Source organism: Limulus polyphemus, unplaced genomic scaffold (genome assembly GCF_000517525.1).
Source record: "Limulus polyphemus unplaced genomic scaffold, Limulus_polyphemus-2.1.2 Scaffold7269, whole genome shotgun sequence".
In the NCBI taxonomy this organism is placed as follows: domain Eukaryota; kingdom Metazoa; phylum Arthropoda; class Merostomata; order Xiphosura; family Limulidae; genus Limulus; species Limulus polyphemus.
Window position 1 is genome coordinate 9316 of NW_013672879.1, and position 27535 is coordinate 36850.

The 27535-nt window shown below is 32.3% G+C and overlaps 2 protein-coding genes and 1 long non-coding RNA gene across 6 annotated transcripts; 1 reads left to right on the forward strand and 2 right to left on the reverse strand.

Moving 5' to 3' along the window:
• The first annotated feature begins 4517 nt into the window (after positions 1-4517).
• On the forward strand, positions 4518-11526 carry LOC111089751. The gene is made up of 2 exons (XR_002613965.1): positions 4518-5034; positions 11312-11526. It is a non-coding gene; the product is annotated as an uncharacterized LOC111089751 (long non-coding RNA).
• On the reverse strand, positions 7214-22730 carry LOC106474479 (serine/arginine-rich splicing factor 10-like). 4 transcript variants are annotated; one of them, XM_022402785.1, is made up of 7 exons: positions 22637-22719; positions 14435-14614; positions 12974-13229; positions 12418-12861; positions 11327-11459; positions 9756-9839; positions 7214-7880 (listed from the first exon to the last, which is right to left on the reverse strand). In XM_022402785.1, exons 4-7 carry the CDS (start codon positions 12509-12511, stop codon positions 7754-7756), a joined length of 438 nt encoding a protein of 145 aa, XP_022258493.1. In that variant the 5' UTR covers positions 12512-12861; positions 12974-13229; positions 14435-14614; positions 22637-22719; the 3' UTR covers positions 7214-7753. The 4 variants fall into 4 exon arrangements, with proteins under 4 accessions (XP_022258493.1, XP_013790625.1, XP_013790627.1 ...); XM_013935171.2 differs by lacking the exons at positions 12974-13229; positions 14435-14614 and adding an exon at positions 19393-19497 and having other exon boundaries at positions 12418-12521; positions 22637-22730; XM_013935173.2 differs by lacking the exon at positions 22637-22719 and adding an exon at positions 19412-19497 and having other exon boundaries at positions 12418-13229.
• A 1791-nt stretch (positions 22731-24521) lies between these two features.
• On the reverse strand, positions 24522-25631 carry LOC106474478. The gene has a single exon (XM_013935170.1). It carries the CDS (start codon positions 25629-25631, stop codon positions 24522-24524), a length of 1110 nt encoding a protein of 369 aa, XP_013790624.1.
• Positions 25632-27535: the final 1904 nt, after the last annotated feature.

The window sequence follows — 27535 nt, forward strand, 5'->3', positions numbered from 1 at the left end:
CTATGAAATATGGAAATAATATATGTTTAAAGTGAACTCACTGCTAAGTAGTAGACTTTCTTTATATTATTTTGCAAACGAAATACGTGTAGTAGAAAAACAGAATAATATTACTGTTTTATATTAATTAAGCTAATTAATTAATTATTGATTCATATTTGAAAAAAAAATTAATTAGTACTTTCAAAAAGTTTTGTACAGAAAACTTAACTATATACCCTTATCATACTAGGGAAACAAAATTTCAGAGATTGTGAATACCAATGTTTGTTTTAAATATTATACTAAATAATGACTTTTAAGTATGTTTAATGTTTCATAACTACCTATTTGTATTGAAAATATGAAACTAATAAACATAAGTTGACATGATATGTGTGTGTATCTGACGTTAATGACTGTCAAAGAACCTTGAAGAGTATGTTAAACAAAAATTAACAAATATATTTGTGGGTGAGAAAAACTAGAGCATTAACTGAACTTTATCATGTCAAGTTTACTACATTAAAGTCACAAGTTTCATGTTTATAGCATTTGTATAATCTAAATAATTGAACATGGTGATGTTTTATTCTGTTTTACTTTGAAAGCTTTTTAAGTATTTTATTTTAGCTTTTAATGTAAAAAACATTTCTTGTATATATCATATTAGCAACCCACTTTGAATATATAAAATTTGGGATAATATAACTGTATTTCACTGGTCTTTAAAACCCTACTAACATCAGGGTTTATTGAGATCAACCATGTGATATAGGATATTTTTGTTTAAATTTTCACATTTGCTTAAATATATAAATTTGACTTCATGTTCATTTTTTTTTTCACAGACTATGTCAGAGGTGTTGTAAGAGCTTCCTTCCAATCCAACTGAACAAAAGACGGATATATTTATCATTTCAACATTATTCAACATTAAATTCACAGGAGTCAGGGGCTATTTTGAAACTGCAATTTAATCTAAAATGGTATTATATTTCAAGTACATATACTCACGTACTGATCATTGATGGATAACATTCCAAGACTCAGAAATTATCTTTGTACAATGCAGTTAAATAAGTAATCATGAGAAACCCATATCAAGAATGATTAGAGTTTTTATAATAAATCATCACTGGTAGAGAGTAGAAAGAATGAAATATTATTGTAAATCATTACATATACTTTAAAAGTTTAATCCACAATCGTACTGTTGATATAATGTTTTTTGAAGATCAAGAATATTGTGCCGTGAAAACTATTGAATTCTCATATCTATCACTTATCTACAAAATCGGGCTATAAGTAGTTCTTTAACAACTATTTTCATAAGGACATAGCGTACACATTCTCTTATGAGTGCTTATTTGTCTCGTTGTTTAGCGCAAAGCTCAAAACGAACAATTTGCCACTGTATTCACTGCAGGAAGTAACATCTGATTCATAAGCTCTCTAACTTACAGCTAATCCACCAGAGAGCAGCGTTTCTATGATATTGTTGCTTACAGAGTCACGAGAAAACCTTTAAACGAAATATAATACAGTTTATCTCTTTAATCACTTTTATATGCTTTTTTAACATAAAAACAGTTAATTACTTTTTGATAAGTTCTTTACACTGATTGTTATGTGTATCATCTCGTGTTTGCTTATAACATGTGAAAACAACAGCAAATTGAAAAGTTAACCTCAAATGCAAATTAAATTATTGACATTTATCATATTCAAATCGTGTATATGTATATGTTCGTGTAAAAAGTTGAAAAATAAAAACACTGCTTGGGTGTAGGCGTTTGCAAACAGAATTTTGTGGATCATCGGTAAGTCAGCTTATATCACTAAAACTCGAGTTTCGATACTCATGGTGGGTTCAACACAGGCAGCCCATTGTATACGTTTGCTCTTAGGAACAAACACGTTCTCTTGAAATATGTTACATTAAATTTTCAATTTTGCGTTTGGTGTAAATAAAATAAATAATATCATCATTAACTTTACGGCCGATAAATATCAGTAGCACTAATTTTAATCCATTGGTGAAGAACGTTTATGTTGAAGAAAAAATTAGGCTATTTAGGCCTAGGAAAAAGTGTCAGACTAAAACACGCCAGGGCTTAATATACAAAGTTTTATCGCTTGCAATACTCTGAAAATTCATTTTTTAACTTATACATTTGTAAAATATCAAAAACTTTAGACTGTTTTGTCAGTTGTCAGGGTTATCAAACAAATAGCGAAATGACTAAGACAACATTTTATATCTTGATACAAACATACTTTTATGCCTACGAGGTTTGGTTTTATTATTTCCTCTAGTTTTAAAAATGTATAGTTTTGAATTATTTTATAATGTTATCAGTTTGTTTGAGCATCATTTCTAGATTTTGATGAAAAACAGTATTTTTTGTGTATTTTTGGCATCTATTGCAAGTGGTCCTTGCTAAGAATTTGGACCTACGTATATATATTGATATTATATTTAAATCTGTTTCATATAGAATTGTCCATGTGAAAACATTGCTTCTGGAAAAAATATTCTTACATCGTCAAATTTCTCACCTTGCGAGTTATTCTTTGTGATGGCAAAGAAATGGAGGGTTAAAGGTAAGTGCATAAGCTTAAAACATTTAATAAAAAACGCTTATAAAAATTGAAATACATTTTTAATTTTTTGTTTGTTTGGAATTAAGCTCAAAGCTACACAATGGGATATCTGTGCTCTGCCCACCACGGGTATCGAAACACGGTTTCTAGCGTTACAAATTCGCAGACATACCGCTGTGCTTTTAAACTTATCGAAGATGAAAAACATCAAGAAAATGTATTATGGCGCCATCTATTGTTTTATAAAGATATATTGCGTTTCACACAGACAGTTATTGATGTTTATTCTTAACTCTGTTTAGCGTAAACTGGAGTTTATTACCAGATAAATAAAATAACGGCCTATATTTCTAGAAAGCATCTTTATTAGCTCAATATTTTGTTATTACAGCTTCACAAGCTCCTGATAAAGTTGTAATAGTGAAATATTAGATAATAAAGATTCATTTTGTAGATATAGGACATTATTTTGGGAACATATCAGAAATATTTATCTTCCAAATCCCAATAATAAATCATGTTTCATCTGTTTGCTTTTCAGTAACAGTGGATCAGCGGAATGTTTATGGATTTATAAATCTAAAATGCTGCTTTCTTATATCTATATATTATTTTTGAATTTCACTCATGAAAAGTGTCGATGTTTGGTTAAAAGTAACAAATCTTTTAATAAAATATTATTATCACAAATTTCGCTACAATGAAGAACCAAAAGCAATTTACTTAACAATATTTTAATCTGTTGAAGAAACGTATAATGTTTCGATAAATGCATGCTTTCGATAGCTGTCGATATAATTAAGTCTAACTAAAGAACAGTTATACGTAAGGCGCGGTGGTGAAATCGTTAAGTGCGCGCTAATGAAATGAACGTTAGAGGGTTCGAATCCAGTAAGAATAAGTGTTATGTAAAATATTATTAACTTAATTGGTTATTGTGGTGTTAAATATAACGCAAGGCCCAGCAGGAAGAATATAAACGTTATGTTATCTTCCTTCCTAGAGCTTTGCAATAAATATTGAGTATGTTTGAGTGACTGTTCTTGTTTCAAAGAAGAGATTCATAGGTGTACTCGCACATTTTTAATATACAGATTTGATAACCAGGAACCCACTTTGAGACTAATAATGTTTGGTTTACTGACAACAAAGAGTACTGTCGATTCTATTTGTTTAATACGAACTTTCTCAAAGTACCGGAAAGTGACTTTTTTAAGAGAAATTTTGTTGCAAAAATTTATCATTTCACAAAACAATATTTCTACTACATGATATGGAAAATAATGTACAATACTTTAAAAGCTGGGTAGAAGATTAAGATGTAAAATGTGTACTTGAAGTTAAAAACTCAGTCACGCGGGATATAGTTTGTGGTTCAACACAGTACGAATCACTTGGACAGAGATATTCATGGAGATAATAAATCATGTTTCATCTGTTTGCTTTTCAGTAACAGTGGATCAGCGGAATGTTTATAGATTTATAAGTCTAAAATGCTGGTTTCTTATATCTATATATTAGTTTTTAATTTCACTCATGAAAAGTGTCGATGTTTGGTTAGAAATAATAAATCTTTTAATAAAATATTATTATTACAAATTTCTCTACAATAAAGAACCACAGCCCTCAACGTGGGATCCTGGTCATCGAATTTGATATCAAAAATGTTCGAGTACCTATAATAATCTATTCTTTGAAAGACGAACAGTCAATTACAATACTCAATATCTTTTGCAAAGCTCTAGGAAGGAAGATAACATAACGTTTATATTCTTCCTGCTGGGCCTTGCGTTATATTTAACATCACAATACGCAATTAAGTCAAGAATATTTTACATAACACTTATTCTTACTGGATTCGAACCCTCTAACGTTCATTTCATTAGCGCGCACTTAACGATTTCACCACCGCGCCTTACGTATAACTGTTCTTTAGTTAGACTTAATTATATCTACTTACGGCAAAGTGTAACCTCGATTTTATTTGGCTAATACGAATTTTCTCAAAGTACCGGAAAGTGACTGTTTGTAAGAGAAGTTTAGTTTCTTATTTCACGAAACAATATCTCTACTATATGATATAGAAGATAATGTACAATACTTTAAAAGCTGGGTAGAAGATTAAGATGTAAAATGTGTACTTCAAGTTAAAAACTCAGTCACGCGGGATATAGTTTGTGGTTCAACACAGTACGAATCACTCTGTTGGACAGAAATTTTCAGGGAGATACAAGCCTACATGAGAATAATGGAGGTAATATAACCGCGGTTACTTATGTCGTTCAACTTGAGAAGGATGTTGAATCATTATCGATCCTGATGATGATAGAAAGTCAAATACCAGTTGGGCCTAGCGACAACTGTCATGGACACCGAAGAACGAAACTAATTTCGACTGCAGCAAGAAATATTTTATCGGAATGGCCTTATGATGGTAGTCATACACAAGTAAGTATAATCATCCCATAAATAATACAAGGAAATAGAAAAGGCCTAAAAAAATATGAACACGGTACTAAGCGTAAGAGTAAGCACGATACCATTCGTACTTGTTAAACTGTGTAGGTATTTTAAGTCAACTTTCTTTATCATACAGAATACAACTGAGTACGAGTAAAAATGTATGTCAAACAACACATCGTGTAATAATCATGAAGACAGAGGGCGCTATATATGTTTTCATGTGTGGTTTCTTGCGTGACATGATGTTGACTATCACAACGCATTTATTAATGTCCAGAAAAAACTGACACATTGAACACCTGCAAATGACTACGAATGTTTTTTTGTCTCCTGAGCTTAGAAAAAAAACATTCAAATATCTTATGGAATCTGGACCTTCACCGTAAAGATTACAAAGGCTTATCGAAATGATATCTAACTTTAGGCTAAACAGTAAAGAATGGTTTCGGTGCAATATTATATATATATTTAATACTTCTAATATACATACACTCATATAAATCTGGGTATATCCAGTAAACAACGGAAATGGCACTAAGTATGCCCTTCTCCTTAACAGAAAACGTACAATTAAATTTTACATGTAACGTATAACAAACCTAAAAGCAGTATATGTTTAGTTGTTATGATTACGTGTGAAACATACAGGTGGTGATTAAGTAGTCAATATGGGGGCCACTTAATTGTTTAGTTACGGGATTCAAACCTGCAACTCACAGACTGCAAGTTGATCCCCCTAATTACTATGCCATACCAGGCTCTTGAGGTAATATTTTCTGAAGGATTTGTTATTATGGTTCTATAAATGTTTACATTATCAGTTCTTCAGGTATTTTCTACATGTTTAGTTATCATGTTTCTAGAAATGTTTACGTTATCAATTCTTCAGGTATTATTTTCTAATTGTTTAGTTATTGTGGTTCTATAAATGTTTAAATTATCAGTTCTTCAGGTATTTTCTACATGTTTAGTTATCATGTTTACATTATCAGTCCTTCAGGTATTTTCTACATGTTTAGTTATTGTGGTTCTATAAATGTTTACATTATCAGTTCTTCAGGTATTATTTTCTACTTGTTTAGTTATTATGGTTCTATAAATATTTACATTATCAGTTCTTCAGGTATTATTTTCTACATGTTTAGTTATTATGTTTCTAGAAATGTTTACATTATCTTCAGGTATTATTTTCTACATGTTTAGTTATCATGTTTCTAGAAATGTTTACATTATCTTCAAGTATTATTTTCAGTATTTAATATCAAGAATATTAATTCAAATGTACTTTAAATATAGTCATCCTGCATTTAAACTATATAACATTTTGTATGTTTATAACGTTTCTTAGTGGTTTTGAAACGTTTATGGTATTTTATCAAACTTCATAGGAATAATTCGTGAGATTATTTTGGTAAACTGAAATACTTAGACCTTACAATTACAAGTTTGCAATAGAGAAGCTATCATTATGTAATATAACTTGCACCATAACAAGCCAAGAACTACGGTTTACAACATTCAAAAACTTTGTTTCTTTCTCTTTGTTAATTCTTTAATTATTTTTGGTCAAGTTTATTGTGTTTATACACAAGACTTACACAATACATTAAGAAAAAAGAATAAAATCAAACTTTGGGTAAGAGAATTTTATTTGCATATACTGGGCTTTGCCCAACAACTTGAATGAAAGTAAAAGGAAATAAAACAAATAAAAAAATATAGTTTGAAGCCATTCCAATTCTAAGAACTTACATATGAAATCAATATGTGTCAACCACAATGCACCTGCCACATCCAGTGCCAATGAGGCTTTTCACCCAATACCGGAGCTCCTCAGGCAGGCTCAGATACAGCAGTATCACCTTGGTCTACATCAGGTGAGCTGTGTATTATGTCCTTTACTTATTGAATAACCTATATATACATACCTCCTTATCTTTCTAACAGTTTCAGACTGTTCATCGGAATCTGGAATCCAGATTTTTTTTTTTTCTTTGCACTTCTGTAATGGCTTCAGAAGATGACCAGACCAGACCACCCAGAGGAGGTTTGTGTGTTGAAACTGGTACAAAACTGATACTCGAGAACCTTTCAATTCTGTTTTAAATCTTTAATAATTAGTCAGCATGCGTATAATTTGAAAGACTCCACAAAACTAAACATGTATTTCAATGAATCCAGTTTATAACTTTATTTCAGGAAGTCACCAAAAATAACAATAAAGGAATTCATATTGCTTCGAGCACCTCTAAACTCCATCCTTACAGATTGTAGTTATTCGTGGAAGTTTTTTTTACTGCAAGTCTGCTTATTACTATAACTTAAGTCCTAACTCAGACTAATACCTATGGAATGACATATTTCTACAAAGTTTAATAGTTTTTAAAACATATTTTCAGAATTTAGAACTGGGAACAAGTATGTTTTGAAACAGTGATGTAAATAATGAACTTGATAAAATCACAACAATGACATTTCTGCGATGGTGATTTGTTTTTCTAAAAACAGAATTTAAAATACTTGATAAACCTAGTGACCAACCGGTATTCCAAACATTTACATTTTATTAACGGCACATATGAACAATTTCTACAAGTGAGAGATACAAAATAAAACACTGCTAATGTAGTTAAAAGAAAAGAAAGAAAGAAAAAAGCTCTCTTCTATAAGATTTACTTATCATCCAATCAGATTTGTGCTTTTTTCAGTCAAGGTGATTGTCTTGATTTTCTGGATTGGAACGTTCGCTAGGAGACTGTTCTTTGTTCGATCTGCTTCGTTCTCGATCCTGTCCGGGCGAACGAGAGTGGGATTTCGAGTATGACCGAGACCTAAGAAGAACATTTAATTATCAGTAAAATGTACAAGTTAGATAGAAAGGATCGAGTAAACTCTTTATTTCAGAACAAGAAAAGTTAAACAATCTCTCTTTATATATATTTTAACAGTAAGAATTACCCTCTCACTATGGGTTTTCAGGGGTCAAAGGGTATGTCATCACGTTTGTAGACTTACATTTAAAATTTTATTGAACTACTATTTTATGAATGTATGTCGGTAAGTTCGGTATCACATTGTAGATTATAATTTAAATTTTAGTATCATACATTAGTTAATTTCTTAACTTAAACGTAAATATTTAAAAAAATCCTAAATATCGATTTTTTTTGTGTGTCACGTGGTATGTTTCATACAAATTAGATGTTTGTGATGTCCAAATACAAAGTCTATAGTTTCTTACAAATTAGATTGCGATATTAACAAGCTAGAATATAAAATAAGAACTTCCTGTCTTTTCTATTTCCTAAGATATTAATATTGAATCAACCAAGGCGGCCCCAATTTCTGAAAATACTTGCTCACGTACACCTATTTCACCCAGTGATGTGCGTCTAACCAAATGAAAGCTCAGAATGTCTCCATAGAGGTTTTCTCGGCAAACTCTTTCTTTTCGTGCTAGACTCCCAGCGGTAAGGTAAGACATTAGTGAGCTTGAAATTACATAATTTTTTAGACCCAGCTACGTCGTAGTTACTGAGCTTGATAAATTATAGTGGAATTGATACAGTAATTTATGATTTTTGGTTATTTCCCTTCACATCTTCCACGTGGAAAATTTGATAAGGCTTAGCAACCTATGTCAAGCAGTAAACGTGAAATGTATACGTACCTTAAAAATACCAGTGCTTACAGTTACCTCTGCAACAGAACTCAAGAAATTTTAACCTTGGTGAGTGGTCACTTACTTCCATGCATTATATCTGACCTCTTTACGGTCAGCTTTACTTCTGTGAACCTCCAACATTTTACATCAACCTTCGTGTGAAAACACTGACCTTGCTACAGTCAGTTTTACTGTCATTAGATCATTTTGATATTTTATATTTACCTCCGTGTGAGAACTCTGACCTTGCTACAGTCAGTTTTACTGTCGTAGATCTCTCTGACATTTTATATTCACCTCCATGTGAGAACTCTGACCTTGCTACAGTCAGTTTTACTGTCGTAGATCTCTCTGACATTTTATATTAACCTTCATGTGAGAACTCTGACCTTGCTACAGTCAGTTTTACTGCCGTAGATCTCTGAGATTTTATATTAACCTTCGTGTGAGAACTTTGACCTTGCTACAGTCAGTTTTACTGTCGTAGATCTCTCTGACATTTTATATTCACCTTGTGTGAGAACTCTGACCTTGCTACAGTCAGTTTTACTGCCGTAGATCTCTGAGATTTTATATTAACCTTGTGTGAGAACTCTGACCTTGCTACAGTCAGTTTTACTGTCGTAGATCTCTCTGACATTTTATATTCACCTCCATGTGAGAACTCTGACCTTGCTACAGTCAGTTTTACTGTCGTAGATCTCTCTGACATTTTATATTCACCTTGTGTGAGAACTCTGACTTTGCTACAGTCAGTTTTACTGTCGTAGATCTCTCTGACATTTTATATTCACCTCCATGTGAGAACTCTGACCTTGCTACAGTCAGTTTTACTGTCAGTAGATCTCTCTGACATTGTATATTAACCTTCATGTGAGAACTCTGACCTTGCTACAGCCAGTTTTACTGTAGTAGATCTGAGAATTTATATTAACCTTCGTGTGAGAACTCTCACCTTGCTACAGTTAGTTTTACTGTTGTAGATCTCTCTGACGTTGCTAGTCAGTTTTACTGTCATAGATCTCTGACATTTTATATTTACCTTCGAGACGGTGAACTTTTTCTTCTGCGATCCTTCGATCTTGAACGTGATCTAGAATGGCTGTATGAATGACGGCTTCGTCTTCTGGAAAAAAGAAAATTAAAAAATGTTTTACTGACTGGTCCATGTAGATGTGTGATGATGATGAATAATGCTAACTTTATAAGGGATGATGATGATGATGAATAATGCCAATTTTATAAGGGACAGCAATGATGATAATGAATAATGCACATTTTATATAGGACAGTGATGATGATGATGATGAATAATGCTAATTTTATAAGGGACAGTGATGATGATGATGAATAATGCTAATTTTATAAGGGACAGCGATGATGATGATGAATAATGCTAATTTTATAAGGGACAGCGATGATGATGATGAATAATGCTAATTTTATAAGGGACAGCGATGATGATGATGAATAATGCTAATTTTATAAGGGACAGCGATACTTTCACAAACTCTTAACCTTTATAATACTCAATTTTAACAAAAGTTATTGAACTTTGAAAAAAAGGCTGAATATTAAATTAGCACTTCAAATGTAGAAATAATACTGAGAGACTTTGTTTAAAGTATACAACTAAAACATTAACAATTCTCTCACAAATTCAGTTAAATGTTAGTTACCACGACAACTATGTAATATCCAGTGTTTGGCAAGTTAATCGAATTTCATGAAAATAACCAACCAACTGAAACTGGGGTTTCCCAACTATTACATTTCCAATTATTCCAAATATCCAAGTAATCAAAATATTACGTTTGTTTGTTGTCGAACACAAAGTTACATAATGGGCCACCTGTGCTCTGCCCAATTTTAGCCTTATAAGTTTTTTTTTTACTTTACGTCTGTTCAGCTTTGGTTATTCAGTGTGTGAGGCTCACGATTTGAGGCTCTGGGTTCAATTCCCATTGCTACTAAACTTGTTAACCCTGCCTTTGTTATGGCAAGACTACTAAGGATCACTGCCATTGATTTTGAAATGCTTCCAACTTCCCCCCTTCTTTTTCTTCTTCTAGAACTGCTGTCTAAAGGGAAGACAACTAGGTGGCACCACCAGCCACCAACATTTTTTCTCCTTCTTCTAGAACTGCTGTCTAAAGGGAAGACAACTAGGTAGCACCACCAGCCACTAACAATTTTCCTCCTTTTCTAGAACTGCTGTCTAAAGGGAAGACAACTAGGTGGCACCACCAGCCACTAACATTTTTTCTCCTTTTTCTAGATACACTGACTAGGGGGAGACACTTGTTTTATTGTTTGTACGTATTATGATTTGAGGGAAACTGTACTAATCAATTAATAAGTCTATTGATTAATCAATAACCTGATAACTTTAATCTGATAATGTCACACTTTACATGTGAATATCTCGACACATTCAAACAGATGTTTTAACAGTATAATAAACTTGGGAGATTGATAATGCCACATTTAAGTTCTTTATATTCTGCATTTTTTTGTTTAAATAAATAAACTTGCATACAGATGTTTTTCTTATAATGGGCAAAACTCCACATTAAATTCTTAACGATCTCTTTACAGATTTTTTCCATATACCTGTAATCCCTGCGGTGAGATGAACGACTGCGAGAACGTCGGCGTCTTCCTCTGTATTCATCGCGTCTACTGTTGCTGTAATAAGGAGAGCTTGATCGACGAGAGTGTTCTTTGGACCTCATTTCATTTGGAGCTAAAATTTTAAGATAGAATCCAATTTGAATAGTTGTTATCCAAAAAAGTAAAAAAAAAACTTGTTTAAGAGAATATTTAAGTGTACTAGTAAATCTAAATATTTAGGCTATAATGCTGCCCTAAGATAATGAAAATAACTTGTTTTTCAGGTTAAAACTAAACCAATCTGACTCATTAAAATCTATGATGAAGTACAAATTCTGAAGCCCTGTATATCAAACTAATACATCAAGTAAAACTTTGCCTTCAGAAATATAAATAATAACACATCCAGATTCTGGTTGAGTCAGTTGTATCTGTAATAGTAGAAAACAAATGATTAATCAAAAAAACTATGATGTAGGGAATATGAAATGATACATCATTGTTGTCCAAATTTGGTTTTTGTTTGTTGGGTAAATATTGGAATAAGTTTACTTTTATGCTAATTTCTGAAAATATGAAGAAAGTGAGATTTCACTTATTTTATTTTACATTCAGTACACATTGGATAACAATATTAGTTTGGTAGTAATCGTTCATTACATTACTTGAAGCTAAATACATTTTCTGGAAATTTGTATTTTACATCAAAAGAAAAATATGAACCATTACTACACTTTAAACTGCGTGAAGAAAACTAATTTAGGTCTTTACACTTGGAACGTAATGTTAAACACTAAATTACTATTCTTAACTTTTCATACCTTAACTTGCACTAGGTCTGGGTGTCAATTAGAACTTAGATAAAATGTTTTTGTGATTGGGCTACATCATAATTTACATCATCAGTTTTCCAAACAATTCAGTATAAAACTGAATGAGATAAAAAATCACTTCCTTTAAAGGCTATTGAGTGAAAATTTGTAATTAATTGTAACATGAGTAGATCGTGAAAAAGAACTTTTAACCTTAAACCATCCGAATCAATCAAATAAATAAACCACACATAGTAACCACAGATTAGATCAACTTACTCTTACGGTCTCCTTGAGCGAACTCAATCTCAAGTTCTCTTCCAAAAAACCTAGTTCTGTCCAGGGAATAGATGGCATCCTCAGCATCCCGCATGTCTTCAAACGTTCATCTGAGTTAAGGTGTTCAGAAGCCAATGATTTCAAAAGAACTCTTTAATTAATGAACAAAATGTGGGATGGTACATAAAAACTTTGTCACTAAAGTTTCCCTTACTAAGTACATTTTTATTTGAAAAGCAAGCTGTGCAAATGTAATGTCTTCTCAAGTATTACGTTTTAATTTTTTTTTACCCCCCACTAACTTTGAATAATATATTCAAGTATACTTTAATTACTTCTGTGACAAAAAAAAAGTATACACCAATCCTATTTAAGGTTCACGTAGCTGCATACAGTTGATAAAAGAGTATCATCCGAATTTAGCACTTGTACCTCGTGAATAAACTAGCAACAGAACGAAGAAACATCTGATTACTTGAGCTTGTTCTTTATTTCAGCACCTTGAAAGTTAACTGAATCCCCTCCCCCTATAATTCACACTAGTGAATCACAATACCTGAATATTACTTGAGCTTGTTCTTTATTTCAGCACCTTGAAAGTTGCCTTTTTTATCATTCACACCAGTAGTAATGCTCTGATGCTAAGAAACGCTTGTTATATGAGAATCATCATCTCAGTGATGCTTGACTGTAGCAACTTTCTTGACTTTTATTTGACAAGTGTACACCAATCCTAAGGTGTTTGTTTGAACTTTTCTGGAATCACTTTGACCCTTTTGCTTGACTTGCTTACTTGACCATACTTGTTTTCACTGAAATAGTCAAGATTTACTTATTTAATGACTTGTACACAAAATATTGGTGTGTGTGTGTGTCCTACTTTCCTGGGGTAGCAATTAGAGATTAGTAAAATTACTTAGAATACTAAACACAATTTACCTAAAGACAACTTTACAAACTTCTAAACTGCTTTATGTGGTTCAATTTTTTTTAATGTGACACACAAGAATTTCAGCAGGCGACTTTCTGGTGACAGGTAAAATAAAAAAAATGTCTTTGTTTAATAGACAAATTCCATAACACACACACTGTATGTAAAACAAATTTATTTTCAATCACACATTCAAGCAGGAAAAACATAATTGAAGATATTTTTACATATCATGATTTGTCGTGTAAACCTGTACTTTGTGTATGGAGTTGCAAGTTAAGAATTGTCGTTTAAATGTAAAAAGTCTTGATATAGGAGATACTAGTTGTGTGTCTTTTTCAGTCATGTGTTTTAAGTAGTTTCTCCAACATCAAGACTAATGGCAGTTTGTTCCATTAACTGCGGTTTTTATTATTCACTACCTGCTATACAGCGTTGTGTTATTTTATTATGATTCATTGTTTACTTAATAGTGATGAAACATTGTTATACGTACCATATAATTGGTTTTTATGTCACGCCTCATGAAATGTTTAGCTCTCCTGTTAAACCTAATGTCATATGGCACTAAATATTATACTTAAACAATCTTTAATTCTTTATTTGGTTAAGCACTATAGATGGATGAACATTCAAGTTGGCCTTGCAAGAGTTAAATGTTTATCAGACGTCTATATCGTACACAGTATGCTAAAGGCTAAACATAGATAGATGTTAACATTTAAACATGCAAGGTCATCTGGAGATCATCATATTTAAATGTTATATAAAAGGCATTGGTTCTTTCAAAACATAATTTACATTCTTAACGAGTATAAAACCTAAGTTTGGAGAATAATTCATTGTAATATTCTTTCCTCTTGTAGACATCACATATCATATATGAAGAATGAAATATGGACAAAAATGTGACTTCACAAGGCTTCAACGTGTACATACAGTTCTAACTGTGGGATTACAGAACAAATCATAATTATAGAGAGTAAATCTGACTGCTTCTGTACACGTATTAAACTTATCTAGATTTGTAGTAACTGTAGGACATGACAAAAACTTGTGAAATGACACTTATGATCCCAACTCTACCTTTCAAGTTGAATGAGCAGTAGCACATGGAAGGTGACACAGGAACAGTGGCTTGTGCTCTACACTTGCTTGCAACAGACCACCCTGACTGACACAGTGCTTGAAGGACTTGCACATTTTTTCCCCAGATGTTAAATTCATTTGTCTTGTTAAACTTGGATTTCATATTAGTAACTTGATCTACACCAAAACAATAACAAATACTCACGTCAACAAACTGTTACTGTACACTTTACGTAACATAACAATTAAAGTTCACCACTGAGTAGCTTGTGTGTACTGGGTATTCAAGCTACCATTAATCGTGTGTAATGTGATGAACGTGAAATACATTAATAAGCCTCATCAAAACAATCGAACTTCAAAGCCAGTGGCAACATGTTAACCAAAGAACATGAAGCTGAAGCACCAAAACATTTAAAACTTCCAAGTCAGTGGACCAATTACCTGTATTAACAAGTTAGCCAAAATAAATCCCCATCATCAACTAACCAAAACATGTAGGTAGCAAGCAAGTGTAACTTTCACATGAGTTAACACTAAAATACATGGCTACGTTGACCTGAAGCACCTGTTTTATGGTTTCTTGTATTGCAAAGAAAAACTAATGGGTGAAAGTATGAAACTTGAGTTGAATGTTCTACAGATTATGTAGCCTGTGTGAATACCTTTCTACAGATCATGTAGCCCGTGTGAATACCTTTCTACAGATCATGTAGCTTGTGCAAATACCTTTCTACAGATCACGTAGCCCGTGTGAATACCTATCTACAGATCGCATAGCTCGTGCAAATACCTTTCTACAGATCGCATAGCTCGTGCAAATACCTTTCTACAGATCGCGTACCTCGTGCATACCTTTTTACAGATCGCGTAGCTTGTGCAAATACCTTTCTACAGATCACATAGCTCGTGCAAATACCTTTCTACAGATCACGTAGCTCGTGCAAATACCTTTCTACAGATCACGTAGCTCGTGCAAATACCTTTCTACAGATCACGTAGCTCGTGCAAATACCTTTCTACAGATCACGTAGCTCGTGCAAATACCTTTCTACAGATCACGTAGCTCGTTCAAATACCTTTCTACAGATCACGTAGCTCGTGCAAATACCTTTCTACAGATCACGTAGCTCGTGCAAATACCTTTCTACAGATCACGTAGCTTGTGCAAATACCTTTCTATAGCTCATGCTAATACCTTCCTACAGATTACATAGCTTGTGCAAATACCTTTCTACAGATTACATAGCTTGTGCTAATACTTTTCTACTGATTACGTAGCCTGTGCAAATACCTTTCTACAGATTACGTAGCCTGTGCAAATACCTTTCTACAGATTACGTAGCCTGTGCAAATACCTTTCTACAGATTATGTAGCTCATGCAATTACCTTCTTGTCTGTGACATTTGTATGAATTCACAGCTTAGAAAATTCAAGATTTCATTGTCAAACTTTTGTGAAACAATTAAACATGCTTATCTCAACCGTAGATTTATATACTGAATCTTAGATCTTACCTTCTTAAAACTTTCCTATAAAATTTATTTTATAAAACTTAAGTTTTTTGTTATGACTTGAAAAACACTGCACACACTCAGTTTTGCTGTGTTTATGATCACTGTTGAACAACAAAAATAACTCTTGACCACATTAAAATTATAACAAACCCAACAATTTTTGCCAATCTGTAGATTTAATATATATATATATACATTTTAAACCCACTTTACATTCATTTCTTTCCAGTTATTTTCCTTACCCATTCAAGCAGTTACTTAACAAGGCCTAGTACAGAAGCCTTGTCAACAAAATAAAATCCGACAGGATTGTGAACACAAATTTTCCAAGTCTATTTTGCTCTGAGGAAAACGTTTTTCCTATCAAATGAGGTAAAAAGGATCAAACAAGCATATTTGCTTATCCAGTCGCTATGGGTCTTCATATGGTCAGGGGTCAAAGGGCATATCATCACATTTGTAGACTTACATTCAAAATGTTATTGAACTGCTATTTTATGAATGTATTTCGGTAAGTTCGGTATCCAACTCTAGATTATAATTCTAATATTATACATTAGTTAGTTTCTTAATTTAAAAGTAAATATTAAAACAAAATCCTAAATATCGATTTTTGTGTGTCACGTGGTATGTTTGGTTCAAATTAGATGTTTGTGATGTCCAAATACAAAGTCTATAGTTTCTTACAAATTACAAACTCAAATTACCAATATTGACAAGCTAGAATACAAAATAAGAACCTCTATTTAGTGAATTAAACTCAATGGCACTGCCCATTTCTGGAAATACTTTCTTATGTACATCTGTTTCATTCCTTCTTAGCTATATAACCAATCAAAAGTTCAGAACTTCCCAATGTGGTTTACTGGCTCTTCAAGGTGTAAAATTTCCAAGTGTCATGATATAAAAGACTGTTTAGTGTAGTTATTAATATAGTTATTATGTGAGTGAATATATCATGATTGTTTAGTTTTATTTTCATAGTAAGAGAATTAAGAGCATTTATTTTAAAGTAAACGTTATGACAAGTTTAGTTACATAACTCGGTAAGCACCGTACGTTGTGTTTATAATTCACTGATGTTGAGGCTATTGAATGTCGCATGAGATTTCTAGAAGGTGAGCAGACGATTAAGTAAAGTCATGGGAATTAGAAGTTCGGGCCAAATAAAAGTTAAACGTAAAGTTAACTGCTGTATGAGTGAAAGGCCTAGCGGTTAATATAGGCCTAACGATTAATATGTTAAGACTAAAACTAACAGTTTTAAAGAGAGATAAGAAGTATAGTTTATTCTGTCAAAGCAAGTTCTAAAGTCATTGAACCACTTGAGTGGACTTTGACAAAAGGAATAAATGATATGTGAAGTACGAGGACCAAACAAGCTGTATACGACTTTGGTAACTCAACGACAGTCTAAGTGAATTATACATGGAATACTAGTGCGATATAAATAAAGTAGTTCAGCTTGTCAACTGAAATTCTAAAGCAATTGAATAGGCCTAAGTGGACTTTTGACAACAAGAGAACTATATGTAATGTTTATGATATGCCTATTATTTCTATAGTGTAAAGGACAAGTTGTACATTCATTTAAGTAGTTTAAATATATATTATTTTGAAAACAAGGAGTGCGTGCTGCTCGCTTATTTTTTAATTTATCACCAACAAGTCACAGACACCTACTGTAGAAGAATCCTTAGCCCAACACCAATTTCATAATTTTTAGAACCAAATACACCTTGGTTACTAATCCCGATAAATTATAGTGGATTTCTGTGGCATTGATATAGTACTTTATGATTTTTTATTTCAAAAATATATATAAAACCTAAAAACAATTTTGTTTTACATCACCCAAGTGCAAAATTGGAAACGTTTTAGCAAATTACAGCAAGCATAATTTCGTGATATTTAAGCTATTTAGACTATACATTTGTGGTTTCTTGTTATAATTTGTAGTCATTCTAGAATGAAAAAAGTGTAACTTATATTTATTTCCTAATTTTTTATGGTGGTTACAAGGTCAGTCAAATCGATCAAACCCATACAGTGATACAATAGTGAAAATAACATATAAAATATAAAGTTTTTTCCTGTAAAATCCTTGATAATTATTTAGAGATTGTAAGGACTTTGCATGTAAAAATTTGAAAATTTTCTGATGCAAAAAAGGATTTTTTAGTCTTAAAATTAAAATTACTTTGCATGTTGGATAGTCAACATTCGAAAAGAAAAAAGGCACAAGAAAAACATTACTTTAAAAAAATATTAAAACTTAATAAATAAATGTAATATTTTGCACACGAAAGCCTCGTAATGTTTACTTATAATATGCAAAATCTTGTGAAGATATGTTAACTAATTTAAAAGTTATAGCATGAAAACTATAACAAGAACAAAACGATTATGATGTCGGTCTCTAGAACTGAGTCTGTAGTAAGAGTTACATGGTTTAAAAGAAAAGAAAGGGGCTTTCATTATGTGTAGATCACTAGCCCAAGACAAATGTGGTTGAAAAACAGTGCTTGGCTGGAATTGTCAAAAAATATACATCCTTTCTACTGAAATTATTAGGTCAAATAAGTGCTATTTCAACATTACTCCTAGGTAGTTACAAGAATCATATTATGCTGAGAAAAAAAAAAGAATTCCTCAAATACTAATGTTTTAGTTTGAATTGTGCTCAAATGAACATAAATTTAATCTTTATATTTAGGAATAAAATTAAAATTCTTTATGGAATAAATTTTAACCCTAAAGAATTTATTAATTTTAAATATGTTAGAGAACAACTACAAGTTCATTTGCTATAATCTTTTTCTTCAATGATGCAATTCAAGGAGGGATGCACCCACGCATAATAAAAGTCACCGTGTCTGTAAAGGGGCATGAAACCAGTTTAAGTTAAGAATGATGAAGACCTGAATTTACTAGGATTTTTGCATTTCAAATTGCTATTAAATATTTTCTTTGTGAATAATTATTTGTGTCAGATAAAAAAAATATACACTTTTGAAAATATATTATAATAAAAAGTTCACTAACTTAAAAATATGATGGACTTGCATGTTATTTATTATATAAATTCAAGGTATTTAATATAATAAAGAATTTCCATAAATGAGTTTATCTTTTCTTAATATTTGTTCTTTGTGAATATTGTAAAAGAAATGCTCTACAGTAACACAATGAATGTAATACACATGAGAAAACCCTTTAACCAGTTTGGTTCACATATTTATGTAATACACAAGAAAAAACCCTGTATTAAATTGCTTCTGAATTATAATAATGTAAGTTTTATGTTCTTCTGCAGTATAAGTTCAAATCAGAATCTACATCTTCACAGAGGAAGATACCACAAGCTTTCAAAAATTGAATAATAAATACAAAAACATAATCAAGTTAGATCGTAACCAGATAATTGTAAAGGATATTGAATATATGCAAACCCACGTGGTCTTCGTGTGTAGTAGTCCAAAGGTATGTACACATCTGAAATAGGTCCATATTTTCCAAAAAGGCTTCTAAGATCTTCTGGTCTATGAATTTTAGAAGGTAAAACTTTGAAGATTTAGCATTAATTGTGGCACTGGCATTAAGAAGTCACATAATATTATTTTATTGTTATCTTTCTATCATAATTAATGAGCTCATCCATTGCATGAGCTTGAATAATAGGTCAAACTTTATTTCTGAAATGCAAGACAATGGATTTCAGGATGGATAATTTTTTTATATGGATGTACAACTTTGTTGTTTGTTGCTTTCTGTACAAACTTGCTTAAGAATATTATTCCTTTTATTGGGGATATTAGTTACAGAACTAACTTAGGCACAGTTACGATTACATTCTAGTTAAACTGTCATTTGCTGAAAGGTAAAAGTAAAATAAATAAATGTACAATCGTGAAGGAAGGTAATTGGAGACTGGATATTATCATTATTTTCTGGAATCACAAATATTGAAATGCCCAGCATATTTCGGCATACCTATGAGCTCCTTTCACAGTTTCTATTCATTTTGTTTGCCATTCGTTTGATTCTTTTTTTTTTTGTTTAGTTATTTTATCATATTTTAGTGGACATGTGATGTATTTATTGACTATTGAGAACAAAATGTCAAAACTCAAGATTACTGAAAACAGTGAACAAGGTTTGATGGTGCAATCTACTGCAGAAGCATTCTGCAAAGTTGATATAAAGTAGAAATGGATGATTTTAGTACATTGTCTATTATGTACAATTTTTATATCATAAAAAATGTCAATGTTTTTATTTTTTCATAGGAATACATACACATATGAAAGTTTTTGTGTGTTTTGTTATATATGCCCCCCCTATTACCCCGTATAATCAAGAGTCAATTGTGGTTTTTTCAACTCTTACAGATGTGATTATCATAATAATTAGATGATTATTCAAAAAATAAAACAGAGTGATGGAAAATGACATCAAATACTGGGACATCTTTGGTACTTTTTTAAAACCACACCACTGAAAAAGCAACAGTAAAAACCTGTTCCTACTACCACAACACTTTATTTATTGTCTACCAACTATAACATATGTGTCACAAAGATTTCAAACACCTGTAATTTTGTCAGCTGTAGTCTTTCCTTCTGTTTTCTCATAACAAAAATGTTTACATTCTCCACTGTCAGATATGAGAGCTTTCATTGCTAATGGTCTACCTGATGAAATGTTACTATTTAAGCAGCCATTAATAGTTACTATCAAACAAATGTTGTCCTAATCACACCCAAGATGTTTGTAGTGTTGTAAATACTTACCGTTTCACACAGTAAAGGGGTAACTCAGTTTGATGAAACACTTCAAATTTAAGATTGAACAATTTAACTTCATATTTATCATTTGAGAAATGTATTATACAATGGTGGTATCAAATTACACAGATAATAATTCATAAATTAGCCACTGGCAAAATGTTTAAATAAAATACAATGTGAAACTTGTAATATCTGTCACAGAAAATAATTCATAACCAAGTAAAATACCTTTATGTAGTAAACAATGATGAGAAAAATACATACTATTTAAACTGTAATAAGTAATATTATATAAAACAACTACAGGTTGTACCACACATTTTTAAATTCTAAGAACTTAAGAGTGGCAATAAACACAAATATGTCAACCAAATTGCATCTGCCCAATACAAAGTTTCATAATCAAGTGAGTGATAAATTTCAAACAATCTGTTAGACCAAGAGGTGTGTACATTGTGGTCAAATTGATAGACTAGAGATAATTTAATTAGCGTACAGAAAAAATGTAAGATATAAAACGATGGGTCAAATACATTATAATATATACTTAAAGTATTAATAGAAATTAATAAAAGCCAATCAGCTGCACCTAAATAACTGCTAACATTACACTTGGTGGTGCCATAATACCCTTAGTATTTAATTGCGCATGTGAACAGCAACTATAGATGATTTGAAAATAACCCGTTTAATAGAGCCAGTCAATGCACAAACAATGACATGTTAAAAAACAAAAAACTAATTTTTAACAAAATTTGTCTCTATCAAATTAAATGCTCAGGTATGTTTTTAATGCTGCATATTTACTCATGAACTGGTTATTTGGAGCTTAAATAATTCATGCCTAGACATTACCCAAGGGTTATACCTATGGCAATAAAAATAATTTTACACACACACACACACAGTGTCAGACTGCACAAAACAAATGATAAACATTTTTTCTTTACTTTGTATATCTTTAATCCTCAGTACACATTTTTTATTTTTAACATTACTACAACAGAAGTGGCTTAGTAAATCCATTTCTTGTTAATTTTAATGTACAACTAATTTAACAGCATTAAAACATGTCAGAAACAATTAAGTACAATAACATTTGACAGCAATACAACCTCAGCCTTTATTTAAAATTATTAGGCATTTCAGGAAATAATGAAGGAATATGTCACTGTCAAAGCCATAAAAATGCAGCATAAAAAATGTTGAGATGAAGACTGGTTTGAGTTTTATCTTTAGGTTCTAGATCAACATTTTCATTTACCTTATCCAAAGTCATAAGATAAATGCCATCTGCTTATTAATGAAAATTAATATTACTACTAATAGTGTTATTGGACACAAATATATTTATGACTGTATGCTTATACTTTCTATACTATTATAGTCAAGTCTTATCTCGCTAAATGGCATAATGTTTACTAATAATAATACATATACTGTAGAATTATAATTATGAACAACGTATACTATATTAATCTTAGTATATATAGGACTTTGAAATCTTTCATTGCGAGTACATGTCACAGTTCGCACACAAGGTAAACACCCTACACTATAGTTTTAAGAACCTGTCATCAGCAAACAAAAAGAATAATTTACATATTTCTCGCTTGAAAATAGGTGAAGGTTTTCCTGCTTCCAATTACTTTCATAGCAAGCACTAACGTGGTATTTTGATATATATTTTAAACGATCACGATTAAGTGAGGCAAAAGCACAATTCCTGGTGCTAAATTAAAAATATTAAGCCTAACTGTTAGGCTTATGGTTAACTTAAGTCATACAAATTTTAGTTGTACCACATCAATTTGAATATTATGTTATTATTAGTATGTGTTTTCTATACAGATATTAATTGTTTATATATATGTTAATTTTTAATATTTACCTAGCTCCATCAGGTACATTTCTAACAAATAAAGAAGTGTTTGGCGGCCGGGAATAGCGCGACATCTTTAATAACACTCTTTGTTCTTTCAAAATTTCTCTGCCCCTGGTGCCCAAGTTCTGACCAAAGAATTCGGTTAAAAATTAATAGGATGTTAAAAACCAAAAGAAATAAATGGAAGAAAAGAAAAAACAAGAAGAAGAAAACTCTCCTAATTCTGTTTTTTTTGTCTAACAATATAAAATTTAGAATGATAAATTTATATTTCAAAAATACTTTCAAATTTATCGGACAGTCTACAGAATTATGCTCGTTTTTAGGTAAACATTTTTTCTCGGTTTACTTGTCAAATGATGTAGCGTTTGTTCATTTATAATTTTGATTTTTATACTTTTCTCTGACAGTTAATAGATCTAAACAGTTATGTTTCGTAGTTTAGTTGTTGTAAATTGGCATTTGTTTCACTGAGTTTCTTCATTCCGTTTGCACATGTGTGAGTGTCCTTATTGCATATAGACGATAATTTTTCTCAACACTGAAGTTCAAGAAATATATTTTATTTATTAAATAATCTGCTCTTCTTTATTCGCTTTATTATTCTTTATTTGTTGAATTTTGCACAAAGCAACTCGACGGCTATCTGTACTAGTAGTCCCTAATTTTAAAGTGATACACTAGAAGGAAAACAGCTAGTTAATTCCACCCATCGCAAACTGTACCGAATAGTGGATTTCGATCGTTACACGTATAACGCACCAACAGTCCCAAAGTGCTAGGCGTGATTTTTTTGGTGATAACGGGACGCGTACCACCAATTTGCTGGTCCATGCTGGACATTAATTTAATTTTTAATTTATTTGAAGTTAAGCACAAAGCTACACAATGGCCTATCTGTGCTCTGCCCACCACTGGTATCGAAACCCGGATTCTAGCGTTGTAAGTCAGCAGAAATACCTCTGTGCCGTTTATTTCTTACATTTACTGTCTGTGGTATCTTTATTCTACGCCAGGAATGGCACAAAATTAATGGACGTACACAAGGGGTTTGGTGCAAAAGTAACTTAGAAAAAGTGTTTAAAAGTCGATCAGTAAACCTGGAGTTAAAGAATTAATTAGAAAGTTACAAAAATTACAAAGGATAAGTTTAATAACGGCTTTAGAGTGCCTAATGGTGAGCAAGCAAGAAAAGAATAACAAGGAGGAGCCACTCGTTTCTGTGTACTGTACATTTCGGGTAGAGTACGGCACATGATTAGTGTGTTGTACTGTGGACGTGAGAATCCGTGGTTCCCATTACCGCTCCCAAAAAAAGTCGCTGTCCACGGTTATATCCTACTGTTCGGTCAGACAGTTCAAACGTTAGAGGCGGGTGCTGTTGATTAGCTAATTTCCTTCTGGATTTTTGTCTCAAAATTAGAGCGTGTAATCATCGAGAAGCTTTGCATGAAATTCAACAAACAAACTACGTAAGACTAAAAACAGTTGGAACGTGATCAATATTTAAGTACCTGGGAAAATAATATCAAGATTTTGTAAATAGGGGCTCAGAATAAGGAAATGTGTCAATGAAATTTGCAAATATATGACTCAAGACAAAGTTAAATGATTTATCTGTAAATAATCCATCCTTCCGATCGATCACTTATACTAAAAATTAGTTATAGTCATACCAAAAGGTAAAAACTTAATAAGCCCTTTTGTGAAGTCGAACATCCTTCTGGGTAAAAATAAATAAATAAAAATCATAGAAAAAATTAATCACGCCATAAGTTCAAAATGTGTTGTCTTTGAATAAAATCAGAACAAAAAATGTTACCGGTTAAGCTGTTTTCAACGCTTCCCTTAAGAGGAAAAAAAAACATTATTGGTTAAGTTGTTTTTGGTGTCATGGAAACCATTGCTGAAGAACATGATTTATTTTGGTGCCAAAGCGTTTTGGAATTATCTGATCTTCTATCATTTTCCTTCGATAAATGGGTTTAGTGCAAAACTTTACATGAAATACAAGGGCTTCCTCATCCAAATTTGTGGATAAAGACCCGGATATTAGCCAGACACTACGGTGCTGTCTGGTGTATACAACCTTCTCTGGTCTATAGATGGTCTTCTGGTACCAAGTACTGTTATTGGGAATAAGTGTCCTCAAGGTATTTTGTAGAATCCAAAAATTGCCATAACTCTTAAAAGGTCTGGGGGCTGGGATACGGTTTCTGCATACTAAAACATGTGGAAACCGAAAATAATCACTTTTTGGATACATCTTAGAGATATTTTCCATCATTTCAGGCAAGCTTCCAGATCTTAGTGGAACAATGAACTCGTCTATGTCAACGTTTACAATGTACTCGTATTGGTACTGATTTTTATAGGTGCAGTCTTGCAACTGGGTAAGTTGAGCGTACCTATCTCCCAAATAACCGTATTGAGGGATAGGCCAAGTAATATCCCATGGATTTATCTCGATGGATATTCCTGATCGTATTATTTTTTTAAACATATTTTTCACTCTTGAAGTAGTTTGGTAATCATAAAAAGCAAAGTGAGAAACACCCAATACCGAATAAAATGCAATAGACTCAGCAAGTTGTTGAAAATTGTCGTAAGGCCCTCTCATTGGTTGGACACACATAACCATTTTTCCTTTTCTATGCTTATAATCATGCTGTAGATTGTTGTGGACAAGAATCCATCTAGTTGGACTTACGTCGACTCCAGTTTCTACAATTGTCACCCACTTGGGCACAACGTGAGAAAATTCTTGATGTTGACAGTTTATAATAATTGTAGATTCGATCTTTCTCCATAGATCGCCAGTGACGTCTGTTCTAGAAAAATTCTTCTTATTGACGCTAAGCAGGCACTGGACGTTTGTGATACGAGGAGCCTTCAGATCGTGCCATCCAAAAATTCGAACTAGAGGTAGATGTGGTATATTGGTTCCCCTAATGGAGCGGTTGTCAAAATAAGCAGAGTAAATGTGAATGTTTGGAGGCATTTTAATCCATCTGTTAACCCAGTCAGTGACGTGTGGATTTTCTGTCGCTGAAGATCGGTTGTCTGATTTTTCCGTAGAATTTATTGTGCCAAATTGTAATGTTGTTTCTCTTCCACCGTATGAGATCGGTAAAACATACCTCACGTTTGTATGTGTTAAATTATCGTCTCCATACGAAATCATTCTGTTCCAGTAATGACGTCTCCACGCTAGTACTGGATTATGAAATGTGAGCAAAACGTAAATCAAGGAAGTTAGTAACACTAGAAGAAGAAATAGCCACTGGATTCTATATTTCATTTTCATAATCCTTTACTGCAAAAAAGATAAATAAATTAATTAATAAACAGTCAATAAACAATAGATAAATATACGTTGATACAATAATAATGTTGTTTGTTTTTTTTTAAACGCAAAGCTACACAATAGACTACTTGTACCGTGCCTATCGCGGGTATCGAAACCCGATTTTTAGCATTATAAGCCTTCATGATTACCACTTATAGTAACCATATGATCACCATAAAATCGTAGGTTAAAAACAAGTTTCATTTTTGAAGGTACATAGATATTTATTTACAACACCAATTAAAATCCTTCAATGGAGTAGAGATAAGTTTACGGACTTACAACGCTAAAATCCAGGGTTTGATTACCCCGCGCTGGACACAGCAGGTAGCCCAACGTAGCTTTGCTCTAAAAAACCCAACCAAAACAACAGCTAAGTATTGAACAGTTTTGTTTATAAATTTGGCATTAAAATCGTGTCTGGCATCTATTGTTAGTGTGCGTGCTTTTTTTTTCTTCTTGTATACTCGAATGATAAGATAATTCACCAGATTCATCGAGTTAATGACAAATTTTCCTCTACAAAAAGTATTAACGAGAACAATTGGGGCGCTCTCCGTATTGGATAGTCTCTGTTTACAGAAAAGACGTGATAAATAACCCCGAATAACCGACACAAAATAGATGTATCTCGGAATTTCCGCTCAGAGCTACACAATTGCTATCTGCACAAAGCCGTCCCTAATTTTGATTTGATAGACTAGAGGGAAGGCAGCTAGTCAACAGCACCCATCGCCAACTCTTGAGATACTCTTGGCTGACCGAATAGTGGGGTCTGGCTGTCACGAAGTACAGAACGATTCTTTGCGGTAATGGGGGTGCGAACCACATGCCCTTGGATTTACCATATGGTCATGCTGACCACTTGACAACGGCCGGTCCAAATATATCAGTGAACAGCCAAACAGACTTTAGTTAGAGGACTGATAGTTGAGAATCTGGTAACAAATGGAAGATCGTGGAGTAAGAATGAAATGATACGTTTAAATGGTTAACTGGGCTACAAAAGTAGCACGTTTAAATGGTTAACTGGGCTACTACAGTAACATCGAAATAAACGAATTTATTCTACGTACAACATAACGTTCAAATAAAAACTGCAATAATGGAACTATAACTGAAATAAAATTAAATTTATAATTTGATGAAAAATTAAAATTAAACCTGAACGTACCGCTGAGTTAGAAGAAGACTCTACACTTTACTACTTTGCTGACAAAACTCTATTTTACGAAACGGAAATAAAACAGACCTGGAAATTCACACAGAGCCAATCATCAAACTGCAGGTTTGTTCTAGGGCCAATCAGAACCACGGGGCGGAACCTGGATGTATTATATTTCTGGTTGCATGTGTCAATCACACGAGGAAGAAATATCAGAGACGAATAATTTTTTTTATTAATCCATCAGATGGATTAGAGTCAGTCCCTGAAATAAAAAATACATTCTTCACTAATCCATCAGATGGATTAGAGACAGTCCCTGAAATAAAAAATACAGTCTTCACTAATCCCTCAGATGGATTAGAGACAGTCCCTGAAATAAAAAATACAG